This window comes from Cricetulus griseus, chromosome 3 (genome assembly GCF_003668045.3).
Source record: "Cricetulus griseus strain 17A/GY chromosome 3, alternate assembly CriGri-PICRH-1.0, whole genome shotgun sequence".
In the NCBI taxonomy this organism is placed as follows: Eukaryota; Metazoa; Chordata; class Mammalia; order Rodentia; family Cricetidae; genus Cricetulus; species Cricetulus griseus.
In genome coordinates this window covers 274,640,654-274,665,479 of record NC_048596.1, presented here as the reverse complement: position 1 = coordinate 274,665,479, position 24,826 = coordinate 274,640,654, and the positions used below count along the sequence as shown (strand labels likewise).

Sequence of the window (24,826 nt, the reverse complement as noted above, 5' to 3'; positions counted from 1 at the left end):
GGAAACTGAACCCCAGTCCTCTGGAAGAGCAGTCAGTGGTTACTGAGCCATCTCTCCAGCCCCTGCATCTTTTAGTTTTCTAAGTTACTTTGGATTGAATGACCAAGCTGTTTGGTAAAATACCTCCTCTACTAATTAAAAGGTCTCTCCTGTTCGAATCTCATGTTTATCAATCTTGATGGTATACATAGCGTTTCTTCTCCTGTGGAAACAAAAGCAAAACCTTTTCCCCATGTAATACATATCCCGGGTTCCGATATGAGGTCAGAATGTCTTTAATATATACAGGCTGACTTATCAGCATTTTTTTCCCTACTATCCATGCCTCTCCACAACTGTCATTTCTTTGTCATTAGCATTTTATTTATTTTGGTCCTTGCCCCACCCCCCCAGACAGGGTTTGTCTGTGAAATCAGTCTTGGCTGTCCTAGAGCCCATTTCTGTAGACCAGGCTGGCCTTGAACTCACAAATATCCACTCTCCCAACAATTTTTGAAAGTCATTAAGAGTTTGTAATTGTTCTCTCATTTGTACTTTCTATGGTTAAATTTTCTGTAATCCTATCTCAAATCCTAAATGACTAATAGAATTTTCTCTTTGTGTTTTTTTCAGGAACAATTTGTAATCCCCAACAAGACAAAATTCCCTTTGTCAAATATTTTTTCCTAAGTTATCTGCAACTGAATCAGCCAGTCAAATATCATCCAAATAATGGCAAATTACAGATTGAGGGAACTGTTTATTAGTTATTTCTAATGGCTGTTTTATAAAATAATGACACACGGTGGTGTTATTTAACATTCCCTGTGGAAGAATTTTAAAATGGTACCTTTTAACGAGCTGAGATTTTTCTCTATCCATTTCCTGTAAAGGTACAGTTATAAAAAAAAAAAAAAAAAAGCAGTTTGTTAATCATTAAAAGACCTTTAGGTAGTAAGGAAGGCAAGGGAATCCCAGACTGTAAGGAGCCCACTGGCTGAATCACCTAATTTACAGCTCTCATGTCTGTTACCATTCTCCATTTTCCAGATATCTTTTTAATAACAAATACAGGACAATTCTAAGGACTAGTTGCTTCTTCAGTATGTTAAGCATTTAGCAGTTCCTGTACCAGTTATTCTAGTGCTTGTAATTTTTCTGATGACAAAGGCCACTGTTTCCCCCATACAGGATGGTTTGTCAGCCATTTTAAAGGTAGGGCTGTTGGTACCTTTGAAAGACCAACAGCTGTTGTGCTGTTTATGTACAACCTGAACAGTCAGAGAATATTCTTGATAATACCTTTTAGTATTGCTCTCAGAAGCATTCTTTATGATTTATTTCTGAGACTGGAGGAATGTTTATCTGTGTTTCCCATTGCTGCAACAAACTACTTCCCCATAAATTCGTTGCTTTGTCAGCCACATAGGCTTTAATTTTCCTCGATGTCCTTCTGGCCCTGCACACTGGATGCATCTCGCACTTTGTTTTACCTGAGATAAAATTCCAATTCTTAGAAGCTGAATACTGACCTCCTGAAGAGGCCAATCTGGATCTCAGATTTTGGTGAAGTTATTGTTACATATGCCTCTATGTCCATCAAGCCTTCTATTTCAGTATCATTTAATTATATTTTTAGTTTTGGTTTGCCAAATTAACTTGTTTTCTGGTCTCTCCTGATTTTTTTCTTGTATTTATTGAAGCTGATCTGTCCTTGATTACATCCAGAACAGTATGGTTTTTAACGGCATTAAGTCTTTTAATTGCTCTGTGGATAAGTTTCTCTGATGTTGGCATGGAATGAATCAAGTCTGATATTGAGGCCTATGGCAGGCCCCTCAGGGCATTTCCTGTTGGCAACAGGTTGCCCTGCCTGGCCCTTGTTGATCTGCATTCATTAGTCAATATTGGCCTTTGCCACACCTTCTGCATGCTCCAGAAGGCAGGGGCCTTCTGTTTGGATTGTCTGGGGCGGAGGGGGGGGGGGAGAACCTCGGGCATTATTTCTAGGAACACCTTGCCTACAATCCCTTTTCAAATGACCTTGCTTACCACAATTAAAACATCTGACATTTCCATTTTTCTTAAAATTTTTAGAAATTACTTCTATCAAAGCAGCATCATAAGCATGAGATTTAATATCAGCTCTGTTTCTAATCCATTCATCTATGGGTGCTGATCTTCCCTTTAAAGGCCAAATCACCCTTTACATCCTGAATTGGCATTTTCAAAAACCACAGATTTAATTAATATTTGTCTGACTTCTATATCTGGTGCTGTTCTATTTACAGCTGAAGTCAATCTTTGTAAGAAAATCAGTGAAAGTTTCTTTTGGGTCTTGTGTAAGGTTAGCGACTCAGTCCTCTTTCCTGACTCTTGAACCTTGTCCCAAGCATTTAAGGCTGCTAAACAGAATAGGATCAAGGTATGATCATCAATCTCACAGTCTTTGCAGCCAGCACATTGGCCCTCATCTAGATGCTGGCCTTGAGAAATGCTAATGCTTCTGCCCTATTTCATTGTTTTATAATCCTGGCTTCCACTTTCCCCCATGGTCTCCATTGTAACTGAGGACCAGCTTCCAATACTGCTGTAGCTAAAACTTTGCAATTTGGGGGGATAATTCTGTTCTGAGCTGCCCAGGAATTTAAATCTGCTTCACAGAGGGTGAATGCATATACCATATGAAACAACTGTTTCCTTAAATCTCCTGAAATCTAATATTTTTATAGGATTCCATGTAATGTCTTCATAACCTTAGGATTGCCAATTGTCAGGTGGTTGCTCTTGTATAGTAACTAGATACACTAAGGTTGGTTTTCTAATGACCTTTGGGCCACCCTTCTTCAGTTGCATCATACAGTAAGTAGCACAGTGGTTCTTGTCTAAATTTCTCTTTGTCCGTTTTTTTTTTTTTTTTTTATTTTCACTAGTAGGTCTTCCTAAGGCTTCCATCTCAGTCAAATGTTTTCTTACTTTCATTAGTAAGTCTATATTTAGTTTTGTTTGCTTTTTGTTTTTTTTTTTTCGAGACAGGGTTTCTCTGTATTGCTTTGGAGGCTGCCCTGGAACAAGCTCTTGTAAACACAGAGATCTGCCTCCCTTGTGCCTCCCAAGTAATGGGATTAAAGGCATGCACCACCAACCCCGGCCATGATTAAGAATAAGAAACACTTATTTAACCCTGGTAACTTCTTTCTGGTGATAATATTAAGTTTTCACATATCAGGGAAACCAATGCCCTTTTCTGGCCTCTGTAGGCACCAGACATACATATGACACACAGATAAACATGCAGACAAAAAAAAATTACATAAAATTTATTTTTTAAAAGGATGTATATTAGATAAACAAATTAGTTTTTTTTGTTTTTTAAGGTGCAAACTATGTATGCCCTCCCACACACCCCCAAGCTCTTGGGAGGCAAAGACTGGAAGATCTCTCTGTGAGTTCAAGGCCAACCTAGTCTACAACACAAGTTCCAGGACAGACAGCCTGGGTTGCACAATGAGATTCTGTAAAAAAAAAAAAAAAAAAAAAAAAAAAAAAAAAAAAAAAAAGAAAAGGCTGGGCATTGTTGGCACAGGCCTTTAATCCCAGCACTCAAAAGGCAGAGGCAGGTGGATCTCTGTGAGTTTGAGGCCAGCCTGGTCGACCACTAAAGTTCCAGGACACACTCCATAGCCATAGAGAAACCCTGTCTCAAAGAGGGAAAAAAAAAAATACCCAAAAAGACACACCAACAGTAATACTTCTCTTAGATGTCTACAAATATAAGCAAGACTAGAGAAAAAGCAAAACAGGAAGTATTCAAGGAACAATAACCTGAGACAAATGAAGAATGAATTAACTTTATTCTGTAAGGAATCTAAAGAGCTTGAGCAAATATTGATATTGTATTAAAAACAAAATCTGTACATAATTCAAACTTTTAAAAATTAGTCAATGTTGACACTAAAAAAATGTACTGCACAGTATTTTATTTTAGAAAAACACACTATCAGTGTTTCATCACAACTAGACCCATAAACAGAAACTTTGAAATGATGTTAACTTTTGCGTTTCAAAGGGACCCAGTGAGCAGGGAGCACCATTGAACCAGTGTGACTGCCATACATTCAGTTAAGTGACAAACGACACCTGGTGACAAAGAAGCAAATAAACTAAGGTGGAAAGAAGTGCTGATGACGAGAACTGCAATGTCAAGTTTTGTTTCATTTTATTGTATTTCCTCTACTTTCTTCCTTCAAGAAAAGTAACTGGATATGTTAAGGTCTAAAAATATTTTCCAATTACACTTTGCCTTTCCAGTACAAATACACTTATACCTAAACAGAATGCTCATCTGTCAATATAGCTATTAACTACGTTAGAAGTGTTTCGACTGTTCTTTAGATATACTCACTAGAATTACAGACAACCATGAGCTGCCCTGAGGGTGCTGGGAACTGAGCCTGGGTCCTCTGCAGGGGCAACAGGCCCTCTTAGTCAGTGGATCACATTTCTAGCCTTAGAAGTATTTAACAAGTCGAGTAAACTCTGACTTAAAAACATCTAAATCAAGAATATGCACATATATATTTGTTCCCTTTTCATAAGACAGGGTCTCACTGTGCAGCACAGGCTGGCCCAAAATTCACTATGTAGAACAAGTTGGCCTTGAACCCAGGTATCATCCTGCCTCCCTCTCAAAAGCTGGGATTACAGGTGTGGGCCACCACACCTGGTGTAAGTCAAGAATGCTTTTAAAAAGTTTTTCTGTTAATTTAAGAAATATTTATTTAATACCCAATAAAGCTTTTTATTTTTCCCCTGGTGACAATATAAAGTTTTCATGAGTTTTGAAAGTAGTTTAAGGTAATCCAACTATCACCATTTGGAATCAGACGGCAAAGGTTCTAAAGTACAATTCTTGGTTTTTGTGTACTAAATTTTATTGAGAGGCTGTAGTCTGAAACTTATATACCAGTATTTAATGTAATTTGTTGTCTTTTTTTTCTTTTCTTTTTTTAAAGATTTTATTTATTTATTATGTATATAGTCTTCTGCCTGCATGCCAGCAGAGGACACCAGATCTCATTCAAGGTGGTTATGAGCTGGGAATTGAACTCAGGACCTCTGCAAGAACAGCCAGTGCTCTTAACCGCTGAGCCGTCTCTCCAGCCCAATTTGTTGTCTTTTACTGTGTGTGTGTGTGTGTGTGTGTGTGTGTGTGTGTGTGTGTGTGTGTGTGTGTGTGTGTGTGTGTGCATGCGCACCCGTGTGCACACGCCATAATGTATGTCAAAGTGCATTACCACCTATATCCCCAGCCTTGTTGTTTGGATTGTTTTGTTTTCTTTTCCCAAGACAGGGTTTCTTTGTGAAGCCTGTGAACCAGACTGGCCTCAAACTCCCAGAAATCTGCCTGCCTCTGCCTCCCTCCTATAAGGCTTCATTATGTAAGCCCAGGATGGCCTCAAATTCATCATCTTTCTGCCCCTGCTTCCTGGGTGCTAGGATTACGGGCATTTACCACCTGCCTTGTTTTAAAAGGGAAAAAATTTACTTCCTTTTCTATCATCCTGAAGGAAAATTAGATGAAAAGTAACAAGGTGTTTGTATATACCACATATCTATCATATATATATATATGTCTAAAGAAACACGTTGGAGGGAAAGGAATCGTATTTAGTGTGTATTGGCCACAATCACTTTATCTAAAAGCAGGAAAGAATGGAATTAGCATTTAGGCAGAGTCAGAGGCTGATCAGGAACCTGAAATAGTAACACTAATGCAGTAGAAAGAAGTGGTGATCCCAAACACTACAAAGGTAAATGCAGGAGGACTACAAGTTCAATGCCAGCCTGAGCTACACAGGGACTCTCTCTAAAGGAGCAAGAAAAAAGAAGTGCAAAAATCCCATTATGCTACTTATGTTTAATTTTACAAAACCAAAGGCAAACCAACTACTACTCATTTTTGATGATAAAATTAAATTCTGAACCTATTTTATAAACATCTATTAAAACATTCCTGGATCCAGTTCTTATGTTCCATTCAGTCAAATAAGATTTAAGCTTAAGAGGGGGCAACAAAACATGACATGGACTTTTACCCTTTCGTTGGAGACGATTACATCACAATTTCAATGAAAGAGGAGAGGCCAGTGGCCCTTAGTGACTGACACACTTTACTACCACATTCAACACAGAGTCCTTGTTTCCAGACATTTAAGAGTATTGGTATCTAAGGTTTACATTGGGAACATCACATTCTGAAATCAGGTCTGATGGAGATGGAGTTTGGATCAGTGTGGGGCAGTACTTACTGACAACTGACTTCTGTAACAAACACTGGTTTCTTGTTTTTAAAAAATAAGCAAGACAAAATTTTCAAAGTCTTACTTTACAATACATTGTGAACTTCACAGACCAGCACAGGGACAAAGTGCCTCCAAGATGTTTATAATACTTTGTATCGTCCTTTATTTGTTGGTTGGTATGAATTTTGCTATGATAGAAAATAAAAGACAGAAGGTTAGAAAGAACACACACACACACAAATGAATATTTGAGATCATTTTCTTTTAACAATTTATAAACTATCAGATAACCAAAATAAAAAGGCTGTGTGGAGGCAAAAGGAAGGTCTCAATAAAGAACTCATTTTTTTCTGTTCACTGTGCACCCCACCCCTTCCCCAATAACTCTGTAGTCTCCAAACATGAAATTCTTTTTCTATTACTCTTAGAAGAAACAATCTCAATAATATAGCACACTGCTATATTATTAGTATATTTTTGAGATAAGGTCAAATTCAATAGCCCAGGCTAGCCTTGAATTTATGACGTCCTTTTGCTCAGCTTCCCAAGTGATAGGATTACAGGTATGAGTCACCATACTTGGATTGTTTATATATTCTCTCAGATGTGGGTTCGATTCCTGGCACCCACATGGCAGCTCACAAGTATCTGTAGCTCCAGCTCCAGAAGATCCTACACCCTCACACAGGTATACATGTAGGCAAAACATCAATGCACATCAAATAAAAATAAAAGTATTTCCCCCCCTCAAATTGGGTACTTGCATTTAATCCCAGCACTCAGGAGGCAGAGCAGAGGCAGGTGGATCTCAGTGAGTTTGAGGCCAGCCTGGTCTACATAGCGAGTCCAGGACAGCCAGGATTACACAAAGAAACCCTGCATCCATAAGCTAAGTAAATAAATAAATAAGATAAACATTCCCCATAAAAGAATTCTATGTGTTATAAATGGAAATTCAGAAAAGCCCCACCCCCCACCCCTTTATCCTTAGATAGCCAACCAGACTTCCTTCCAAAGCAACTGCTGCATACTGGTATTAAGGATCAATAATGTATCTGTGGCCCCTTAGGAAGGTTATCTTTAGCAGGCTATTCTTTTTTCAAAATTAACTCGCTGCCTAAACTTTAAATACCGACCACACTATGGGTTGGACAAGACACAGAACAGCTGGCATTTTCAAATGCTCCAATGAGTGAAAATGGGTAAATGCTTTTGTAAAACAATGTGGTAACACCCACTAAAAAGATAAACTGTATAGAATTTATAACTAGAATCCTATTCCAAACTATAAATTCAATGAAGAGATGCATTAATATATAGAAAAAGTCAAGGAAAAAGATTCATAGAAATATCATTCATAAAAGCCCAAAGCAGAATTCCTTCAGCCCAAAGCTGTTGTGTTTTCAACAATGACATAACATACAGGCATGAAACAGCACGCACTGTTGCTACCTGCAACAACAGCCTGGCCTCCTCAATATAATGCTGAGACACAAACAGACTAAACAGCATACAATCACACTACACAGAGGTGAAAACGCCTAACACTCATCCTCAAATCTACAGTCACAATCCGTCTCTATCTGAAGGTGATATGGTGACATGGAAGTCAGAGGACATGCTTCTAGATGGAGAAACGGTCTGTATTTCTTCATTTAGATAGTGACTACTCTAAAAACTCGCCAAGATACATTTATGTGTTGGGACGGGGTCCAAGTCTGTCACTGAAATAAGCAAGGCGTGAGGGTTTCACTTACCAGTCGGATCAGTTCTTCTTTTATGAGCCTGGTGATTTCTGCCTTGGCTTTCTGCACAGCCAGTTCGTTGGCACCTGATGATTGAGTAGAAAACATACGGTTCATACTATTGAACTCCTCTGGCTGTAAGGAGGTCCAGGACACAACACCTCAAGTCATGTTAGGGAGTATACTGCCTGCCAAGACAGTGAACTAGTACAGCAGGTTTACTTTCTAACTTGAACACTGATAAAAATACTTGACACAATACAAGTGTGTGGGTCCTGTGCCCCCTGGGACAGCACATGCACTACAACATGAAAGGTGCAGACAATGAGCACGGTCCCTACACAAGGATGACACAAAAAAGCATAAGTGTTCAAACCTTAAAAAAGAAAAGAAAAATGTACGCCCTTAAAACCCGGACTTTCTCTAGAGCAATTTTCACCCTTAAATCCCACAAGTAGATCCTTCCACTTTATATTTATGTGGGTACTGGACTTCTAAGACCTCAAGCAATACATGGTCTTCTATTTCTTAGAGGTGTTCCTATTTTCAGTCTTTCCTACTCTCAACTTCACACTGACCCGCATTACATCTACACAACATTGATCTAATTCATGCTTCACACAGAAGCAACAGTACGCACTTTCAATCGCCAAGTAAATCTTCCGCTCCCCTTCTTTGGGCTCTTTGCCAGGAGGGAAGTAGGTTCCTCTGATTGTGATCGCGGCTTCAGAGTATTCGCTGATTCTCTGCAGGGCTTCCTTAGAGGTGACTTTCCACCTTGCCGTCTACAAGACAAGTTGGGGGAATTAAATCACACCATAGAAATCTGAGTTGTGGGCAGCTGAGAGGACTCGGTGAATAAAGCCCAGGCTGGCCACCTGAGTTCAAACCCCGGAAACTCCTGCAAATTGTCCTGACTGACACACAGCCATGCTGACACCTGTGCCCCACCACCCCCCAATATAGAAAACCACACAATTAGTCTAAGATTCTGGGTTGTAAAGGAACAGATTCACTGGGCTGTGGTGATGCACGCCTTTAATTCCAGCATTCAGGAGGCAGAGGCAGGTGGATCTCTCTGAGTTCAAGGCCAGTCTGGTCTCCAAAGTTCCAGGACAGCCAGGACTACACAGAGAAACCCTGTCTACAAAAAAAAAAAAAAAAAAAAAAAAAAAAGAATGGATCTATTGTCTATTACTGTCTCCCCTATAAAGGTAAAAGCCAAGCAGTTAAATGTTCACTTGAAAGTAATCCTGTTTCATGGGCTGGAGGTTCAGACCAATACTAAGGTGCCTGCCTGGCATGTATCAAGTCCTAGGTTCTCTCCAGTGCTGAAAAAATAAACAGAGACAGGGTGGAGGTGCACATCTGTCACCTGAGCACCTGAGAGGGAGGAGGGTAAGTCATAAGTTCATCCCTAGCTATACACTGAGTGTGAGGACAGGCGTCCTCTGAGGCCCAACCTCAAAAATAAAATAAAACAAACAAGCACATAATAATAGTTTGTGTATTTTAAGGAAGGAATTCTTTCCCGAAAGAAGTGCTTCTACTTCACAATATAAAACCCTTTCTATCTGTTACTTACCTGTGGGAAGTCATTAATTTCTAGTTCTTCCTCATATCTCTTGAAAGATTCACTCTGCCCACCCTCCTGTCTCTCCTCTTCCTGCTTCTCCAAAGGCACATAATTGAGCTTGGCATTGATCTTTTCAGCAAGCTGTTCTGCGATGGTTTTCGCAGACACCGTGGGAGCCAGAATGGTGCCCCCTCTGAGGATGGCGTTGGTGGCTTGCTGCATCACATCCTGCGGTTTAAGAACACCCCAGTTAAACCTCAGCTGCAGACAGATAGGGCCAAGGACCGCACCCCAAGTGATTCCCCCACAGCCACTAACTCAGCTTAGTAAATACAAGTATCTTTCTGATGCAATCCCTCACATATGCTATTGACTGACCAGTGTCAGTCCCGAACTGACACTGCCATCTTCCTCTTCCTCTCATCCTGAGGAGAAAACTGAGGATATTCAATGACCTACCATGTATCACTGTACCATAGACAGTGATCATTGGCTAACTCTCAGTACATAATATAGTTTGTCTCAAATCACATATCTTGTGACCACTAGGTATTTCTACTTCATTATAATGCTTTATACTGCCATCATCACTGACCCTTCCCCCACCCACAACGAAGCATCCAAACACTCAATAAATTACAGCAAATGACTCTCTCAAAAATCTTCAAAATACTGTCACAATTAATTAAAATCTTTGGACATGCTATAAAATTGCGTTTTACTGAGAAATAAACAGTGTCCAGCATAATGGCACACTCCAGTAATCCCAACACTTGGGAGGCAGAGGAAGGAGAGTGACTGCCAGAGAACACTGGGTTTAAAAACCCAAAACCTCAGCTCAACAGTGGTGGCACACGCCTTTAATCCCAGCACTTGGGAGACAGAGGCAGGTGATCTCTGTGAGTTGGAGACCAGCCTGATCTACAGACTGCGTTCCCAAACAGCCAGGGCAACACACAGAAAACCTGTCTCAAAAAACCTCAAAACACAAATCATGTGAAATGCTTAGAGAAAACACTGCTCAACTGTTTAAACATAGTATTTTGAATGAGAACTAGGTGTTCATATTTGGGAACTGTTTCTGTACCCAATAAGCCCACCCCATGAAACAGATTAGTTAAGAATTAAATTTTTCAACCTTAGTAAGACAAAAATACAGTATAAGCTGGTGTCTCTTATCCAGAATGCTGGGAACAGAAAGAAGCATTTCGGAGCTTAAGCCTTTACATTTTACAATATTTGCACAGATTCTACTATTTAAATATACATAGATGAACAGAAAAAAAAAATCCAAACATATTGGGCAGTGATGGTGCATGACTTTTATCCCAGCACTCAAGAGGCAGAGGAAGGCGGATCTCAGAGATCGAGGTCTAGTCTATAGAGTGAGTTCCAGGACAAGCAGGGCTACATACACTGAAAAACCCTGTCCTGAAAAACAAAACAACCAAACAAACAAACAAAAAAAAATCAGCATCATGTCACCCAAGAAGACGGTCTCTGATTCTGGAGGGCCTGGGATGGGTATGCTCATCTGATCTTCCCAAACAATCCAGACTCACATCCTAACAGGTTTCCACAAGAGGCACACGGAGATATCGTCCCAAGGCAAGTGTCAAAGAAGCCCTTAGTGAGCATGGTATGTATTCTTGGAAACTTGAATTCCTACACAACTTGTTCACTGTGCTCCTGGAAAGGATCTGCATTCAAAGTAGTGTCTGAAGCCCAGTGTTGGGGGTGGGGGCCACACACTTGCTAAAGCCCAAGGGTGGAAGTCACATTTGCTGAAGCAGTGTCGGGGAGCAAACTTGTCATCATGGCATGTGGGAAGCAGAGACAGAAGGACCAGGAGAGGGTTATCCTTGGCTACACAGAGGGTTCAAGGCCAGCCTAGGCTATAGAAACCCAGCTTTTTTTTAAACAAAGATATTTTTCCATTTTTGAATGTCACTCTGAAGAGTCTCACATCACAGCAACCAGAACAATGACTAAGACTCGGAACAAATTACTTAATACCTGAGACTCGATGCCCAGGTTCTTCTGAGCATTGATTCGAAGCGCCAGCCTCTTGGCGATCTCTAGCTTCTCGGCATTGCCTGCAGTCGGGGCAGGCACACTAGATGTGCCCGGTGCAGCCATGTCTTTTACTCTCTTCTTTGAATTAAACATGCTCTCAATCTGTTCATCAATCTAGACCAGGGGAAAATCAAGGATTAGTAAATACAAGGTTAGAAATAGTAATTTAGTTGTATCTACACAAAAAAAGCAATGTTCCCAGGGATCAACAGAAAATCAAACAGCTCTTCACTCACTTCTCCTTCAAAAATCTACTGTCTGTATCAGAAAACAATTAAAACAAATGACAGAAAACCCAGAAACAGCTGGCCTGAGCTAATGGGATCTCACAGACCGAGGGCTGGGGAGCCCACATGGGAATGACCTAGGCCCTCTGCATGTGGATGACAGCTGTATAGCTGTCTGTTTGTGGGGCCCCTAGTAGTGGGATCAGGACCTGCCCCCTGAAACATGAGCTGGCTTTTTGAAACTTATTCCCCATGCAGGGTTACCTTGCCCAGCCTTGATGCAGGGGGAGGAGCCTGGTCCTGCCTCAAGCTGACAGGACATGCTTTCGTTGACTCCCATAGGGGTAAGGAGGCCTTACCCCTATCTGAATGGTGGCGGAGTGGTTGGGGATGGGGGTGGGGGAAAAAAATGGGAAGACAGGAGAGAGGGGAAACTAGTTGGTATGCAAAAAAATGAAAAAAATGTAATAAAAAAGAAAAAACAAAGAGAGACTATGCCATGCTACGTGATTCATGTAAGCAGACTTGTGGGAGGCACAGAAAACCCACCCCAATCTTGTGGATGAGGAACCAGAGGCTCAGGCCAGGCAGAACAAACGATGCACTGAACAGAAGCCCACACTGTTCTACAACAAGCTAGAGAGGCTGCAACTCAAGGCCGTGACTCTTAGGACTGACACAGTGTGCTCCCAAGGCAACCTCCCAAGGCGCTCCCACCCCAGCGCCTGAGGAACGCCTTTTGTCATGGAGCTTTCTCTGCCTGACCTCAAACTCACTGCATAGCTGAGGACCATCCAGGATGGTTTTTTCTTTTATTTGTTTCATTTTATGTGTTTTGCCTACTTGTATGTATATACATGCTTGGTGCCTGAGAGGTCAGAAGGGGACTTTGGTTACCTAGGAAGTGTACTAGGGATGGTTGTGAGCCACCATGTAGGTGCTGGGAACTGAACCTGGGTCCTCCAGCAGAGCAGCCATCTCTTCAGCCCTGACCTTGAACCCCGATGCTCCTGCTCCCTCTTCCTAGGGCTTGCACCACAGGCCTGGCAGCTCCACACAGTTGATGCAGTGCAGGAGATCATGCCAGCAAGCACTCTACGGAGCCACATCCCTAACCCCTTTCTTTCGAATGAAGAAAAACAGGTTAGCATAGTGGTATATGCTTCTAACCCAGGCTCTCCAGAGATTGGGACAAGAGGATCAACAGCTAGAGACCAGGATAGGCTATATAACAACAGCCTGTCAACCAACCAAACAAGAAAAAGAAGGCTGAGGAAGGGAATGAGGGTAAAACTTCCTTATGAGGCAAGAGCAACAACGAAGCTTTCAAGTCTCCAAGGTCACGTGACCCCTAGTGCAGTGAGGTCTGCTATCATTAAAAAAGGAGAGACACACACACCTGCTACTAACTGTGTGCTTCTCAAAGGACAACATGTGGGGTCAGCTCCTTCTTCCCATCTTTACATGGGCTCTGGGGAGAGAACTCACATAGCCATATTCACATGGCAAGCGTCTTTTATCCTAGCCATCTCACCAGCTCCCTTGTCCTTTGTGTTAAATGATGTCTTTGAACAGGGCTTGGTGGCACACATCAAAATACAATGCACAGACATGAAACAATAGCTGATAGCATGGCTTGGGGTAAAGGCAGCTGCCATGTAAACCTGATGATGAGCTGAGTTTAAGCTCCAGGATCTACCTACAAGGGAGAGAACCGAGTCACCAATATGATCCTCAGACTGCCTCATACATGCCATGACACAAGCACCACCCACACAAAACTAATTAATAGAACAGAATAGGGGGAAAAAAAAGGACAAAACAAAAACAGATAGCTTTCCCAAAACAACTTGTGGCAAGATGAAAGTCACACAACTTCCTCCAGAGACCATATCAGATGCAATGGGCTTATCTTCTCAGTCTCAAATGCAGGGGAAGCTTGGTGGACTTAAATTTAATTAGATTAACTTAGAAAGCATTTCTAATGAAATGGTCTCAATTTAGCTTCTTTTTAAAAACATACACTTCCCATGATGGGGTGACAGCCATCAAATAGTTTTTATGGTGAGAGTGTCTGGAATGTACATTTAACTGAGTGAAGCTGTATTAAAAAAAACAAAACAACAACAACAAAAATACCCACATTCATTTAACAATCTTAATAAACAGGGCGGGTGGCAGTAACATACATCTTTAATCCCAACACTTAGGAGGCAGAGGTCTCTAAATTTGAGGCCAGCCTGCTCTACATACAGGACAGTTAGAACTACACAGAGAAACCCTATCTCAAAAGAGCAAAATAGAAAAAGAAAAAACAAAACAAAACAAAAAAATAAACAAAAAACAAAACAAAAAAAAAAACACCTTCAACTTTACTTTTGATCTTGCTACTTTTTTTTTAAGTGGTTATGTGTACGAGGGGATAGGTAGTGCAGTACACATGAGTGCAGGTACCAGGTAGGCTACAAGAGGGCATCGGATTCTCAAGGAGGAGGAGTTGCCTGGTGTGGGTGCTAGGAACTGAACTTGGCCATCTGTAAGAACAGCACATTTTCTTCACTGTGCTGAACCATCTCTCCAGTCCCTGGCTTAAGGTTTCTTTGTTCTTTCTTGCATTTAAAAAACCACACCTGTAAACTGGGTGGTGGTAGCACACACCTTTAATCCCAGCACTTGGGAGTAAGAGTCAGGGGCAGAAGAATCTCTGAGTTCAAGGCCAGCCTGGTCTATAGAGTGAGTTACAGGACAGTCAGAGCTACACAGAGAAACTCTACATCAAAACAAACACACAAATCACATTTGTATTTATTAAGTGTACATGTATGTGTGCATCATATGTGTGACAGAAGGTTTTTAAAATATGTTTGAAGTTATGAGTGACTTAATGATGTGATCATCATCATCTTTTATTTTTTCTCTTTTTGAAAACAGGGTCTCACTTTGTAGCAGTGGCTGGCCTGCAACTTACTATATATACCACAGTCTAGTGAAACTCAAAGGGATCCTTGTGATTCCCGAGTGCTAAGATTAAAAAGTATGCTACCAAGCTAGGCAGTTGTAGTGCACACCTTTAATCCCAGCACTGGGGCAGGTGGATCTCTGTGACTTCAAGGCCAGCCTGATCTACACAGAGAGTTCCAGGACAGGCTCCAAAGCTACAGAGAGAAACCCTGTCTTGAAAAACCAAAAAAGTGGGCTGGAGAGATGGCTCACAGGTTAAGAGCACTGATTGCTCTTCCTGAGATCCTGAGTTCAATTCCCAGCAACCACATTGTGGCTCACAACTATCTATAATGAGATCTGGTGTCCTCTTCTGCCGTGCAGGTATACATGCAGACAGACTACTGTATACATAATAAAGTCTTTTAAAAAAAAAGAAAAAGAAAGAAGAAAAAGAAAAACCAAAGAAGTATGCCACCGCAAGCTCAGCTCTAACCTGGTAATTTTTGTTTGAGTCGACTCATTACAAGGTGAACACATAACCAAACACCAACTTTACTTCTTCATTCTAAGCTAGTATGGTGCACCAGAAAGAAATGGCCTGCAGCTGACAGGAGACTTGCCCGTCTGCATTCATAATGGTACTGGACCAATACTCCCTGGTTTCAGTGTCCCCAACAGCATGGTCAGGCTGAACACACTACATAGTCACAGGCTATGTTCTCAGCAGAAGGCATGGCTGCATCAGACAGTGTTCTGTGTTGCCCAGGCTGACCTTGTACTCTGGGGTCACTCCAACCACAGTGCTTGTAGTAGTAAAGTCATGGATCACCACATCTAGCTTGGGGTAGTTCACTATCATGTGTAAAGAATGTCCTATGAACAAGTGTGCTGGAAAATTCCTGGATTAACCGGGTAAGCAGGCTGTTCTGATTACTTTTTCAACTTTCTCAGGCTACTCCACGCACACACGGACATCCATACTCACATCGACAGCAGCATCCTCATCATCAGAGTCCTGCAGGCCAAGAGCAGCTTTCTGTAACTTCTTCCTCTCGTTGGCCAAAGCCTGTTCTGTTTCATCAAACTTGAATCCCTTGCCAGAGAAACCACTGCTCTTTTTAATTATTTTCCCTTCCTGTTAAGAGTTAACAAAGTTAATTTTTAGAGTGAGCACTATTAAATATTTTCAAAGTAGAATATACCAACTTAATAAAACGTGACGAAGTTTAACCAAAAGACAAGATTCTATTTTCACTATTTTTCCTTCTAAAAATGTAAGGGGTTGGATGTGCAACTTCATATGAGCACTTGAGAGGCAGAAATAGAGAAATCTAAGAGTTTGAGGCCAACTTGGTCTTTATACCAAGTTCCAGGACAGCCAGAGCTACAGAGACATTTGTCCAAAAAACACAAAAACAAACAAACACAAGATGTGAATAAACATGGTCACCACAACATCCAAGTGTCACGCAGTCATGTTAGTGACTCACACAGGGGAGTTCACACTTACCGCCTTCTGCTGGTCTTTGAAGTCACTCCAGAGTTTTTCCAGATCAGGAGGCACTGCCGTGCCTGACAATTCAAGCGCTTTAATGATGTCACCAGCATAGCGAGCTTGATCTTCTGTGATGAAAGTGTAGGCATAACCCTAGAAAAGGAGGAAGCAAGATTAGACAACTCAAAATCAACTAACAAAACCCAGGACATTGGTATAAACCAGTTACAAACTCACTAACAAAAAAATGAGCATCCTCACTCACAGACTCTTAAAGAACAGTCTAGAAATAAACCTAAGCAAGGATGCAGACTTCTACAGGATACACTAAGACACTGAGGAAGCATGCCGTTGGCAGGGTGCTTGTTTAGCATGCACAAACCCCGGGGTTCCACCCCACCACACAGGTGGGGCAGCTATGAGTTCTAGGCCCACCAAAGTATATGAGACCCCATCTCCAAAAGAAAGAAATTCAAGAAGACACAAGATGGAGAGACCTGTAGCTGCTGACAAGAATAATGTGGCATGGCTACATCCCTGAGCAGAGCGCCTCAGAGTCAATATAACACCCAGAGAATTCCACTGACGTTCATTATCATGCCAGGAAAACAATCCTAAAGATCACATGGAAGCACAGAGCACGGCAAGCAGTCAAAACAATATTAAGAAGAACAATTATTTTAAGTATGGTAATTCTGTCTTGAGTTCAATGTAGATTTTTTTACATCTCTATGAAAAATGAGATGGTTAAGTCTGTGTGGTTTTATTTCTGGACCTACTATTTTCTGTTTTGTCTGCATGGTCTATTCTTGTGTCAATACTATGCTGTGTCCATCACCATGGCTTTCCCCTCTTGTATAATCTAGGTCAGGAATTATGGAGGAGCCGAAGGGAGAGAGCAAAGAAAAAGTAACATTATCAAACAAGACATTGGCTGGGGAGGCTGCCTTGAGTCCACAGTGGAGCAGAATATCCCCTCCAGTGAGGTTTACAAATAAAAGAACAAATAGCAGCAGGCAGGTAACACCATTAAATTGAGCCCTTACAAACATCCAGCAGGGGCTGGAGAGATGGCTCAGAGGTTAAGTGCACCGGCTGCTCTTCCAGAGGTCCTGAGTTCAATTCCCAGCAACCACATGGTGTCTCACAACCATCCGTTAGGAGATCTGGTGCCCTCTTCTGGTGTGCAGATACAAATGGAAGCAGAATGTTGTATACATAATAAATAAAATCTAGAAAGAAAGAAAGAGAGAGAGAGAGAGAGAGAGAGAGAGAGAGAGAGAGAGAGAGAGAACCATCCAGCAGACATGGGGGAAGCTGAGGCACTTGGCTGCAGTGCCTAATTCAGAGCATCCCCTCTTCCACTGCAAGGATGAGTGCCTGCACTCTCTTCACGACAGGCTGTTAAGGGCTAAGCACTGGTAACTTCTGTTGTCTCACTGTGCTCTTCCCTCACTGTCACTTAGAGGCCAGTCCATTCCTGGACAGGAGGCTTTGGGAAGCAGGACACAACTCTGTTTCTGAGACAGCTCCTTGGTGAACGTCACACCTGACCTGTTAGCAATCAAATGTCTACACAGGCATACACACAAGCTTTCTCCAACAGCACAGGAAAGAGCCCCAAGAGCTGACAAATGGGATCGCAGGAAAGGAAATTAAAACCAGAATTAAAATACACCATACAGGGCTGGAGAGACGGCTCAGAGGTGAAGAGCACTGACTGCTCTTCCAGTCAGTTCAGTTCCAGTCCTGAGTTCAGTTCCCAGCAACCACATGGTGGCTCACAACCATCCTTAATGACATCTGGTGCCCTCTTCTGGTGTACAGATATACATGGAAGCAGAATGTTGTATATATAACAAATAAATAAAATCTTTAAAAAAAAAAAAAAAAGACACCATACAGAATGGAAGGAAAAGCATGATCAAAGCCTATTGTATGAAAGAAGAATTCAAAAATGAATAAATAAAACATGAATGCAAAGGAAAAAATGGAAGAAAAAAACAAGCAAAAGAAAACTGCCTGGTGTTGGTGGTGCACGCCTTTAATACTAGCACTCGGCAGGCAGAGGCAGGCGATCTCTATGAGTTTGAGACCAGCCTACAGAGTGAGTTCCAGGACAGCCTCCAAAGCCACAGAGAAACCCTGTCTCAAAAAAACAAAAACCAAAAAATGGAAGGAAAACTTCCACCAATTATACCTCATACAGAGGGGTAAGATCTAAGACAGAGAAAATACTGGTAACCTTCATGGTCTGCTCACGCTGTTCATATCTGTAACCACATGTATGCACTGCCTGTGGAGGCAGTGAGGGTATAGGATCCCTTAGAGCTGAAGTTAACAGTTGTTAGCCACCAAGGGTCCTCCATAGGAGCAGCCAGTGCTCCTAACTACTGAGCCATTTCTCCAGCCCCTTTTGTTTTTGTTTTTTAAGACAGTGTCACTCTGTATCAACTGATGGCAAGCCTCAGCTTTCCAAGAGCTGGGATTGCGTGCATGAATCACCATGCTGAGCTTTAACAAGTAAGTTTTAGGATACTTTTATACATAGCTTTCCATTTTTGGTCTGTTTTCTGAGTCAGAGTCCAGCTCTGTAGCTCAAGGTGGCCTTGATGCTGCCTCTGCTTCCCAAGTACTGGTATTAGAGAAACGCACCTTCATGCTCTGCTCATGTTTTTAAGATACAAAGTGTGTGTTTGTATTAGGTTAAGTACACAAACATGTTCTTTACAAAATTACGTACTTCTGAAACTATTTTGCAAAAATGCTATCAGTTCTATCATCTTCCTGGGAGTCTGGAAGTGTTCAGACGTCCCAGCAACTCTTGGTCCATGCAAGAGAAGATTGGGGCAGGGAAGAGAGCACACCATCAGTTTATCATCCTCACAGACATCCTAACCAAATTTCAGCAATACCTAAGATTACTACCTGCTGCCCAGGCTCTCATGCTATGCTTCCCATGAGCTAAAAATTCCATTTTATACAGTTATAAACACATATGCGCAGAGGAATAGGGTGTGATGAGAGAGTGTGTGTGTCCCCTAAAACATACTTGCTACTATCAAAAAAAATTATGCTAGGCAGTGATGGCACATGCCTTTGAGGAGGCAGAGATAGGTGGATCTCAGTGAGTTTGAGGCCAGCCTGGTCTACAAATTGAGTTCCAGGACAGTTACACCAAGGAACCCTGTCTCGAAAACAGAAAACAAAAAAAATATTCATTTATTTATTTTATGTGTATGTGTGTTTGAGGCATGCCTGTGTACCACATGCATGCAGGAACCCATGGAGGCCAAGAGGGTACAGGGTCCCCTAGAAGTGGATTACAGTTTTGAGCTACCATGTGGGGTGCTAGAAACCAAATCTGGGCTTTCCACAAAAGGAGCAAGTGTTCTTAGCCACTGAGCCATTTCTCCAGCCCCCCCAAGATACAGGTTTTATATGCCTTAATTTTCGTCTGCTATAAAATGAATTCGTATCTACTTCACTGGGAGACTGAGGATGAAATGATATATGTAAAAAAACTTACAACGTTGCCTAGTATACAGTCAGTTTGGCAGAAATGCAAGCTATTATTGGTACTACTCTTACGCCACGACACAACATCTAAGGCTGAAAGTTAAATATTTCATCATTACTGTTTCTAACAATGAAATATCCTCACGCTCTCAAAGAGAATTATTGGGGGCAGGGGAGACTGAGAAATGACTCAGTGGTTAGGAGCACTGTCTGCTCTTCCAGAGGACCTGGTTCAATTCCCAGTACCAACATGGCAGCTCACTACTGTCTTATGCTAGTTACAAGGGATCCCACACGCCTTTCTGGCCTCCACAGGCAATGCACGCATATGGTGCACAGACACGCGAGGAAAACATCCATATACATAAAAATTAACTGGTTAGCTGGGAAGCAGTGGCGCACACCTTTAATCCCGGCACCTAGGATGCAGAGGCAAGTGGATCTCTGTGAGTTCAAGACCAGCCCAATCTACACAGTGAGTACCAAAGCTACAAAGAGAAATACGATCTCAAAAAAAAAAAACAAAACAAAGTAGTTAATTAAAAAAAAAAAAAAAAAAAAAAAGAATGGATGGATGGGCATACAGCTCAGTGTTGAGGTACTTGCTATGTCCCTGGCATCGCAAACTAGAAAACAGATAAAAGGAACTGCTGTTGTTGTGTGTGGTGGCTCATATACAGTCTGTTAACAGCCTTGACAAAATAAGACATCCCACAAACAGAGCAGCAGAAGAGGACTTAGACCAATGGTTTTCAACCTGTGGATTGTGCCCCATTGGGAGTTGCAGATCAGATATTTACATTACGATTCTTATCAGGAGCAAAATTACAGATATAAAGTAGCAACAGAATAATTTTATGGGTGGGTGGGTCACCACAACAGCATTAGGAAGGTTGAGATCCACTGCCTTAGATTATATAATGTCAAGCCAAACAAGTAACAAAAAGCAATGAAACATTCTGAATTACATACAAGTATCTCTACATCTGAGAGACACAAACGGTTACCACTACCTTCAGGAAACCACCAAGGTACCTGTTAATCTTAGTTTTGTTTTGTTTTTTCAAGACAGGGCTTCTCTGTGTAGCCCTGGCTGTCCTGGAACTTACTCTGTAGACCAGGCTGGCCTCAAACTCACAAAGATCCACCTGCCTCTGATCCTAAGTGCTGGGATTAAGGGATTAAAGACATGCACCAACACTATCGGACTTAATTTAGGTTTTTAAATGTGTAGGGTAATTTTGCCTGTATGTCTGTGCACCACACATACAACTGGTGTCCATCAAGGCCAGAAGAGGCTATCAGGATCCCTTAGAAATGGAGTTACAGATGGTGGTAAGCCGTGTTGTAAACAACACAGGTCCTCTGCAAAAAGAAGCCAGTGTTCTTAACTGAAGCACCGTCTGCCTCTTCAGCCCCATAACTGTAAATTTAACAACACAGAGACACGGAGACACACATATATGTAATTAACAACATCCGATCATGTTCTGCTATTTAAAGATTTTCAAAATACCGTAACCTCTACTATCTATCTATTCCTGAAACTAAACACCTGTGCTTGAATTACAGACATGAGTGTAAAGCCTTTACCTTGTTGCCTGCTCTTCCAGTTCGTCCAGCTCTGTGCACATAATCTTCATAATGGTTGGGGCAGCTGTAATTTACTACAAGAATTAGATGTTTCACGTCTAGACCTCGAGCAGCAACAGACGTGGCCACGAGAAGTTTGCAGGTTCCATTCTTAAAGTCATTTATGATGCTGTCTCTGTCATATTGATCAATACCTGCAAGTAAATTAAAGGGGCAAACAGAAAAACATGTTGAAATTTTCTATTTCCACTGAGAAAGTTCTAAACACAGAAATAAAAAATAAAATCCTGAGTTCAATTCCCAGCAACCACATAGTGGCTCACAACGATCTCTAATATGAGATCTGGTGCTGTCTTCTGTTGTGCAGGTATACATGCAGGCAGAACAAACATGGTATACATAATAAATAAATCTTAAAAAAAAAAGAAAGAAATCAACTTCTTTGATTCTAGCAACTCCATTACTCAAAAGGAACTAAAAGCTATTAAGATATCCACACTCCATGTTCACATCACACACAACAGTCAAATAATAAAATCCCAGATCTCTATCAACAAGTGAATCAAGAGATGATTGTAAATATACACAAAAGGATATAGTATCCAACTTTTAGAAGAAAATCTAATACATGTTAAAATATGAATCATATGACTGAGGGAACCAGACCAAACACAAAAGGATATAAAATTTCACAAAAGGATATATTATTTCACAATATACAATACAAAGGATAAGAAATTCCTAAGGACATATGATAGTATGGCAGTATCAAAGTTATAGTGGACAAGTGGGAGAAAGAAATAGAGAATAATTGCATAACAACTACAGTTTCCATTTGAGATAATGAAAAGGTTCTAGATACAAGGAGACAGGGAGAAGCCTCAGTGGGAAACAGTGCTTGCTGTTCAAAAAACGAAAACCCAAGGTAAGTCCTAATGCCCATGTAAGCAGTCAGGCACGTCTCCTAGCACTGGGTCATGGAGACAAGTGGATTCTCACAGCCTAATGGCTGAAAACCTCAGGGTATTACTGTGAGAGGCACCATCTCCAGGCAATTATGTGACAGCAGTGTGCACTATATAAAGCTGGAATTCTGTCAAACGTCTATCTCATTTCTTCACCTCCATTACAGGTAACAAAGCAAATGTTATTCAGAGCACAATGCAGTTCTTGGCAAGTTAAATATTTAAGACATCCTTGTGGGGAAGTTAGGCAAAGGTTACCTCCATGAAGAGACATGCAAGGGTAAGAGGCCCTCATCAAGTCCTTCAGAAGACCGTCAGCATGCTCCTGCTTATCCACAAATATAATGACAGATCCTGACTCCTGATAATGGCCTAAAAGCTCGAGCAATTTCAAGAATTTCTTTTCTTCTTCAATCACAATCTGAAAACACCACAATGTAGCAAGTTAATGTAAAAAACACAAATGTGTGCTAAAACAAAAAGGGTTGTTTAATCTGTAGTGAACTGAGTAGAAAATAATAGCTTCCTACACCTTATAATGGCTAAGCAAATGTGGACTTTTAACTGGTAGGTTTGTAACTGTGGCAACTGGTCACTGGATCTCTCTGTCCCTGAACCTCAAATCCTATTAATCAAAGACAGGAAGGTTGTATAACATTCCTTTGAGCACTCAATTCTGGTGGAACTAAAAAGAGCTTTGTTAAGTCGGTTCCATGTACCTGACAACAGACTGAAGGTTATAACTGATGCATAATATTTAACTTTACAAGTTATCTACCTATCCCATAACTATGATGATACAAAAAGGATCGATCACACACATTGCCTAAACACCAGGAAAACTGACAATTTCCTGAAAATGATACCTACCACTTGTTGTTCCACATCTGAGCAAACCACACTCCTGCCTCCAACCTGAACTTCAATGGGCTTGCTCAGGATCCTGCGGGCCAAAGCCTCCATAGCTCTAGGGAAAGTAGCTGAAAACATAACTGTCTGTCGGTCAGGACGGACATTATCCACAATGCGCATGACCTGAGAACAATAAACATGCACACGATGGGTCTCCAAAGACTTGCACAATGCTCAAGCCAAGCAGAAGGAGCTTGGAAGAACTATTTCAGTAACTTTAGATTCATTATCTTAAAATCTGAACTTATTTTATACTTTATATACAGCAGCTTTCAGTTTCACTTTGTCAAGAAAGGGCAGGCTGTGCTGGGGTTTCAAGTGGAAAGTGTGCGCTGAAAAAAGCCTGGGACCCAGGTGGGAGCGTGCACAGGCACCCCAGCCAGGGCGTCCTGGCCAGCAGTATAGCCTAACCAGCATCCCTAGGTCAAGCACCCCAGCCAGGGCGTCCTGGCCAGCAGTATAGCCTAACCAGCATCCTAGGTCCCCTGGACAGGCCTTGTACAGCAGCTCCTTAAGAACAGCCAATACCATCCTCTGATTTCCAGACACATCTGCATACATGTGTACCACAAAGGGGGGGTGGGGAATGAGGGGAGGGAGGGGGGACATGAACCATGGCACTTGCATGCCCCTATGCACACACACTAATACAGTTAATAACTATGTAAATCAGCCAGGTGTTGGTGGCGCACACCTTTAATCCTAGCACTCGGGAGGCAGAGGCAGGTGGATCTCTGTGAGTTCAAGGCCAGCCTGGTCTACATAGAGTTTCAGGACAGCCTCCAAAGCCACAGAGAAACCCTGTCTTGGAAAAAAACAAAAAACAAAAAAACTCAACAATAAAAAAGGAAAATGGATCGCACTTCGGAACCTTCATCTCATCCCATTGTCAAAACCCCAGGCAAACTGGTCTCCAGAGGAAAAATGCATCGTTACACTCCATTCACCTCCCTTAAGTCTTCACCCCTCTCTGCCCCTCAGGTTTGCTAATGCCTGCGGTCCTCAATGTCCTAGCTAGCATCCTCAAGTCTGTGGATTCCTTCTACATGTTTAAATCTCTTCCAGTAGTGAGAAATGTCTGCTAATAAATAAACTTTTTCTTCAGTAAAACTAAAAGCAGCTAACGGTTATGAAAGAAGCAAAGCAAGCAAGCATCCATCTGTAAGTTTGGCCTTTTAAAACTTCATTTTATCCTCCACAGTAAAAATTATTTTTTAGGGGGTGTGTCTGTGTGTGTGAGAAAGTGTGTGATTATGAGAGAGATTTGAGAGAATGCATGCATGGGCGTCAGAGGACAACCTCCACGACTGCCCCAGCGCTATTCACCTTTCTCCTTCCCTTGAGACAGGGTCTCTCACTGGTCTGGACCTCACCATGGACCCAGAGCTAGCTTGCCAGTGAGCCCCAAGAATGAAGTGTATCACCAGAGCTGACTGTGTATCCCGTGTACATTCTGGGAACCAAGCTCAGGTCCCTGCAAGTGTTTTACTG

General features: G+C 41.6%; 1 protein-coding gene across 2 annotated transcripts in view; it reads right to left on the bottom strand.

The window, feature by feature from the left end:
• Positions 1-5,162: 5,162 nt before the first annotated feature.
• Positions 5,163-24,826, bottom strand: part of Ddx46 (DEAD-box helicase 46) — a 45,380-nt gene continuing 25,716 nt past the window's right edge. The window contains exons 14-23 of one of the 2 annotated variants that reach the window (XM_027409765.2): positions 23,294-23,458; positions 22,682-22,844; positions 21,459-21,652; positions 16,362-16,499; positions 15,837-15,986; positions 11,619-11,795; positions 9,615-9,833; positions 8,670-8,814; positions 8,042-8,115; positions 5,163-6,472 (exon numbers count right to left, since the gene is read on the bottom strand). In XM_027409765.2, the coding sequence (XP_027265566.1) occupies positions 6,425-6,472; positions 8,042-8,115; positions 8,670-8,814; positions 9,615-9,833; positions 11,619-11,795; positions 15,837-15,986; positions 16,362-16,499; positions 21,459-21,652; positions 22,682-22,844; positions 23,294-23,458 (1,473 nt within the window). In that variant the 3' untranslated portion in view covers positions 5,163-6,424. The remainder of the gene's footprint in view (positions 6,473-8,041; positions 8,116-8,669; positions 8,815-9,614; positions 9,834-11,618; positions 11,796-15,836; positions 15,987-16,361; positions 16,500-21,458; positions 21,653-22,681; positions 22,845-23,293; positions 23,459-24,826) is intronic. The other variant, XM_027409766.2, reaches the window with a different exon arrangement.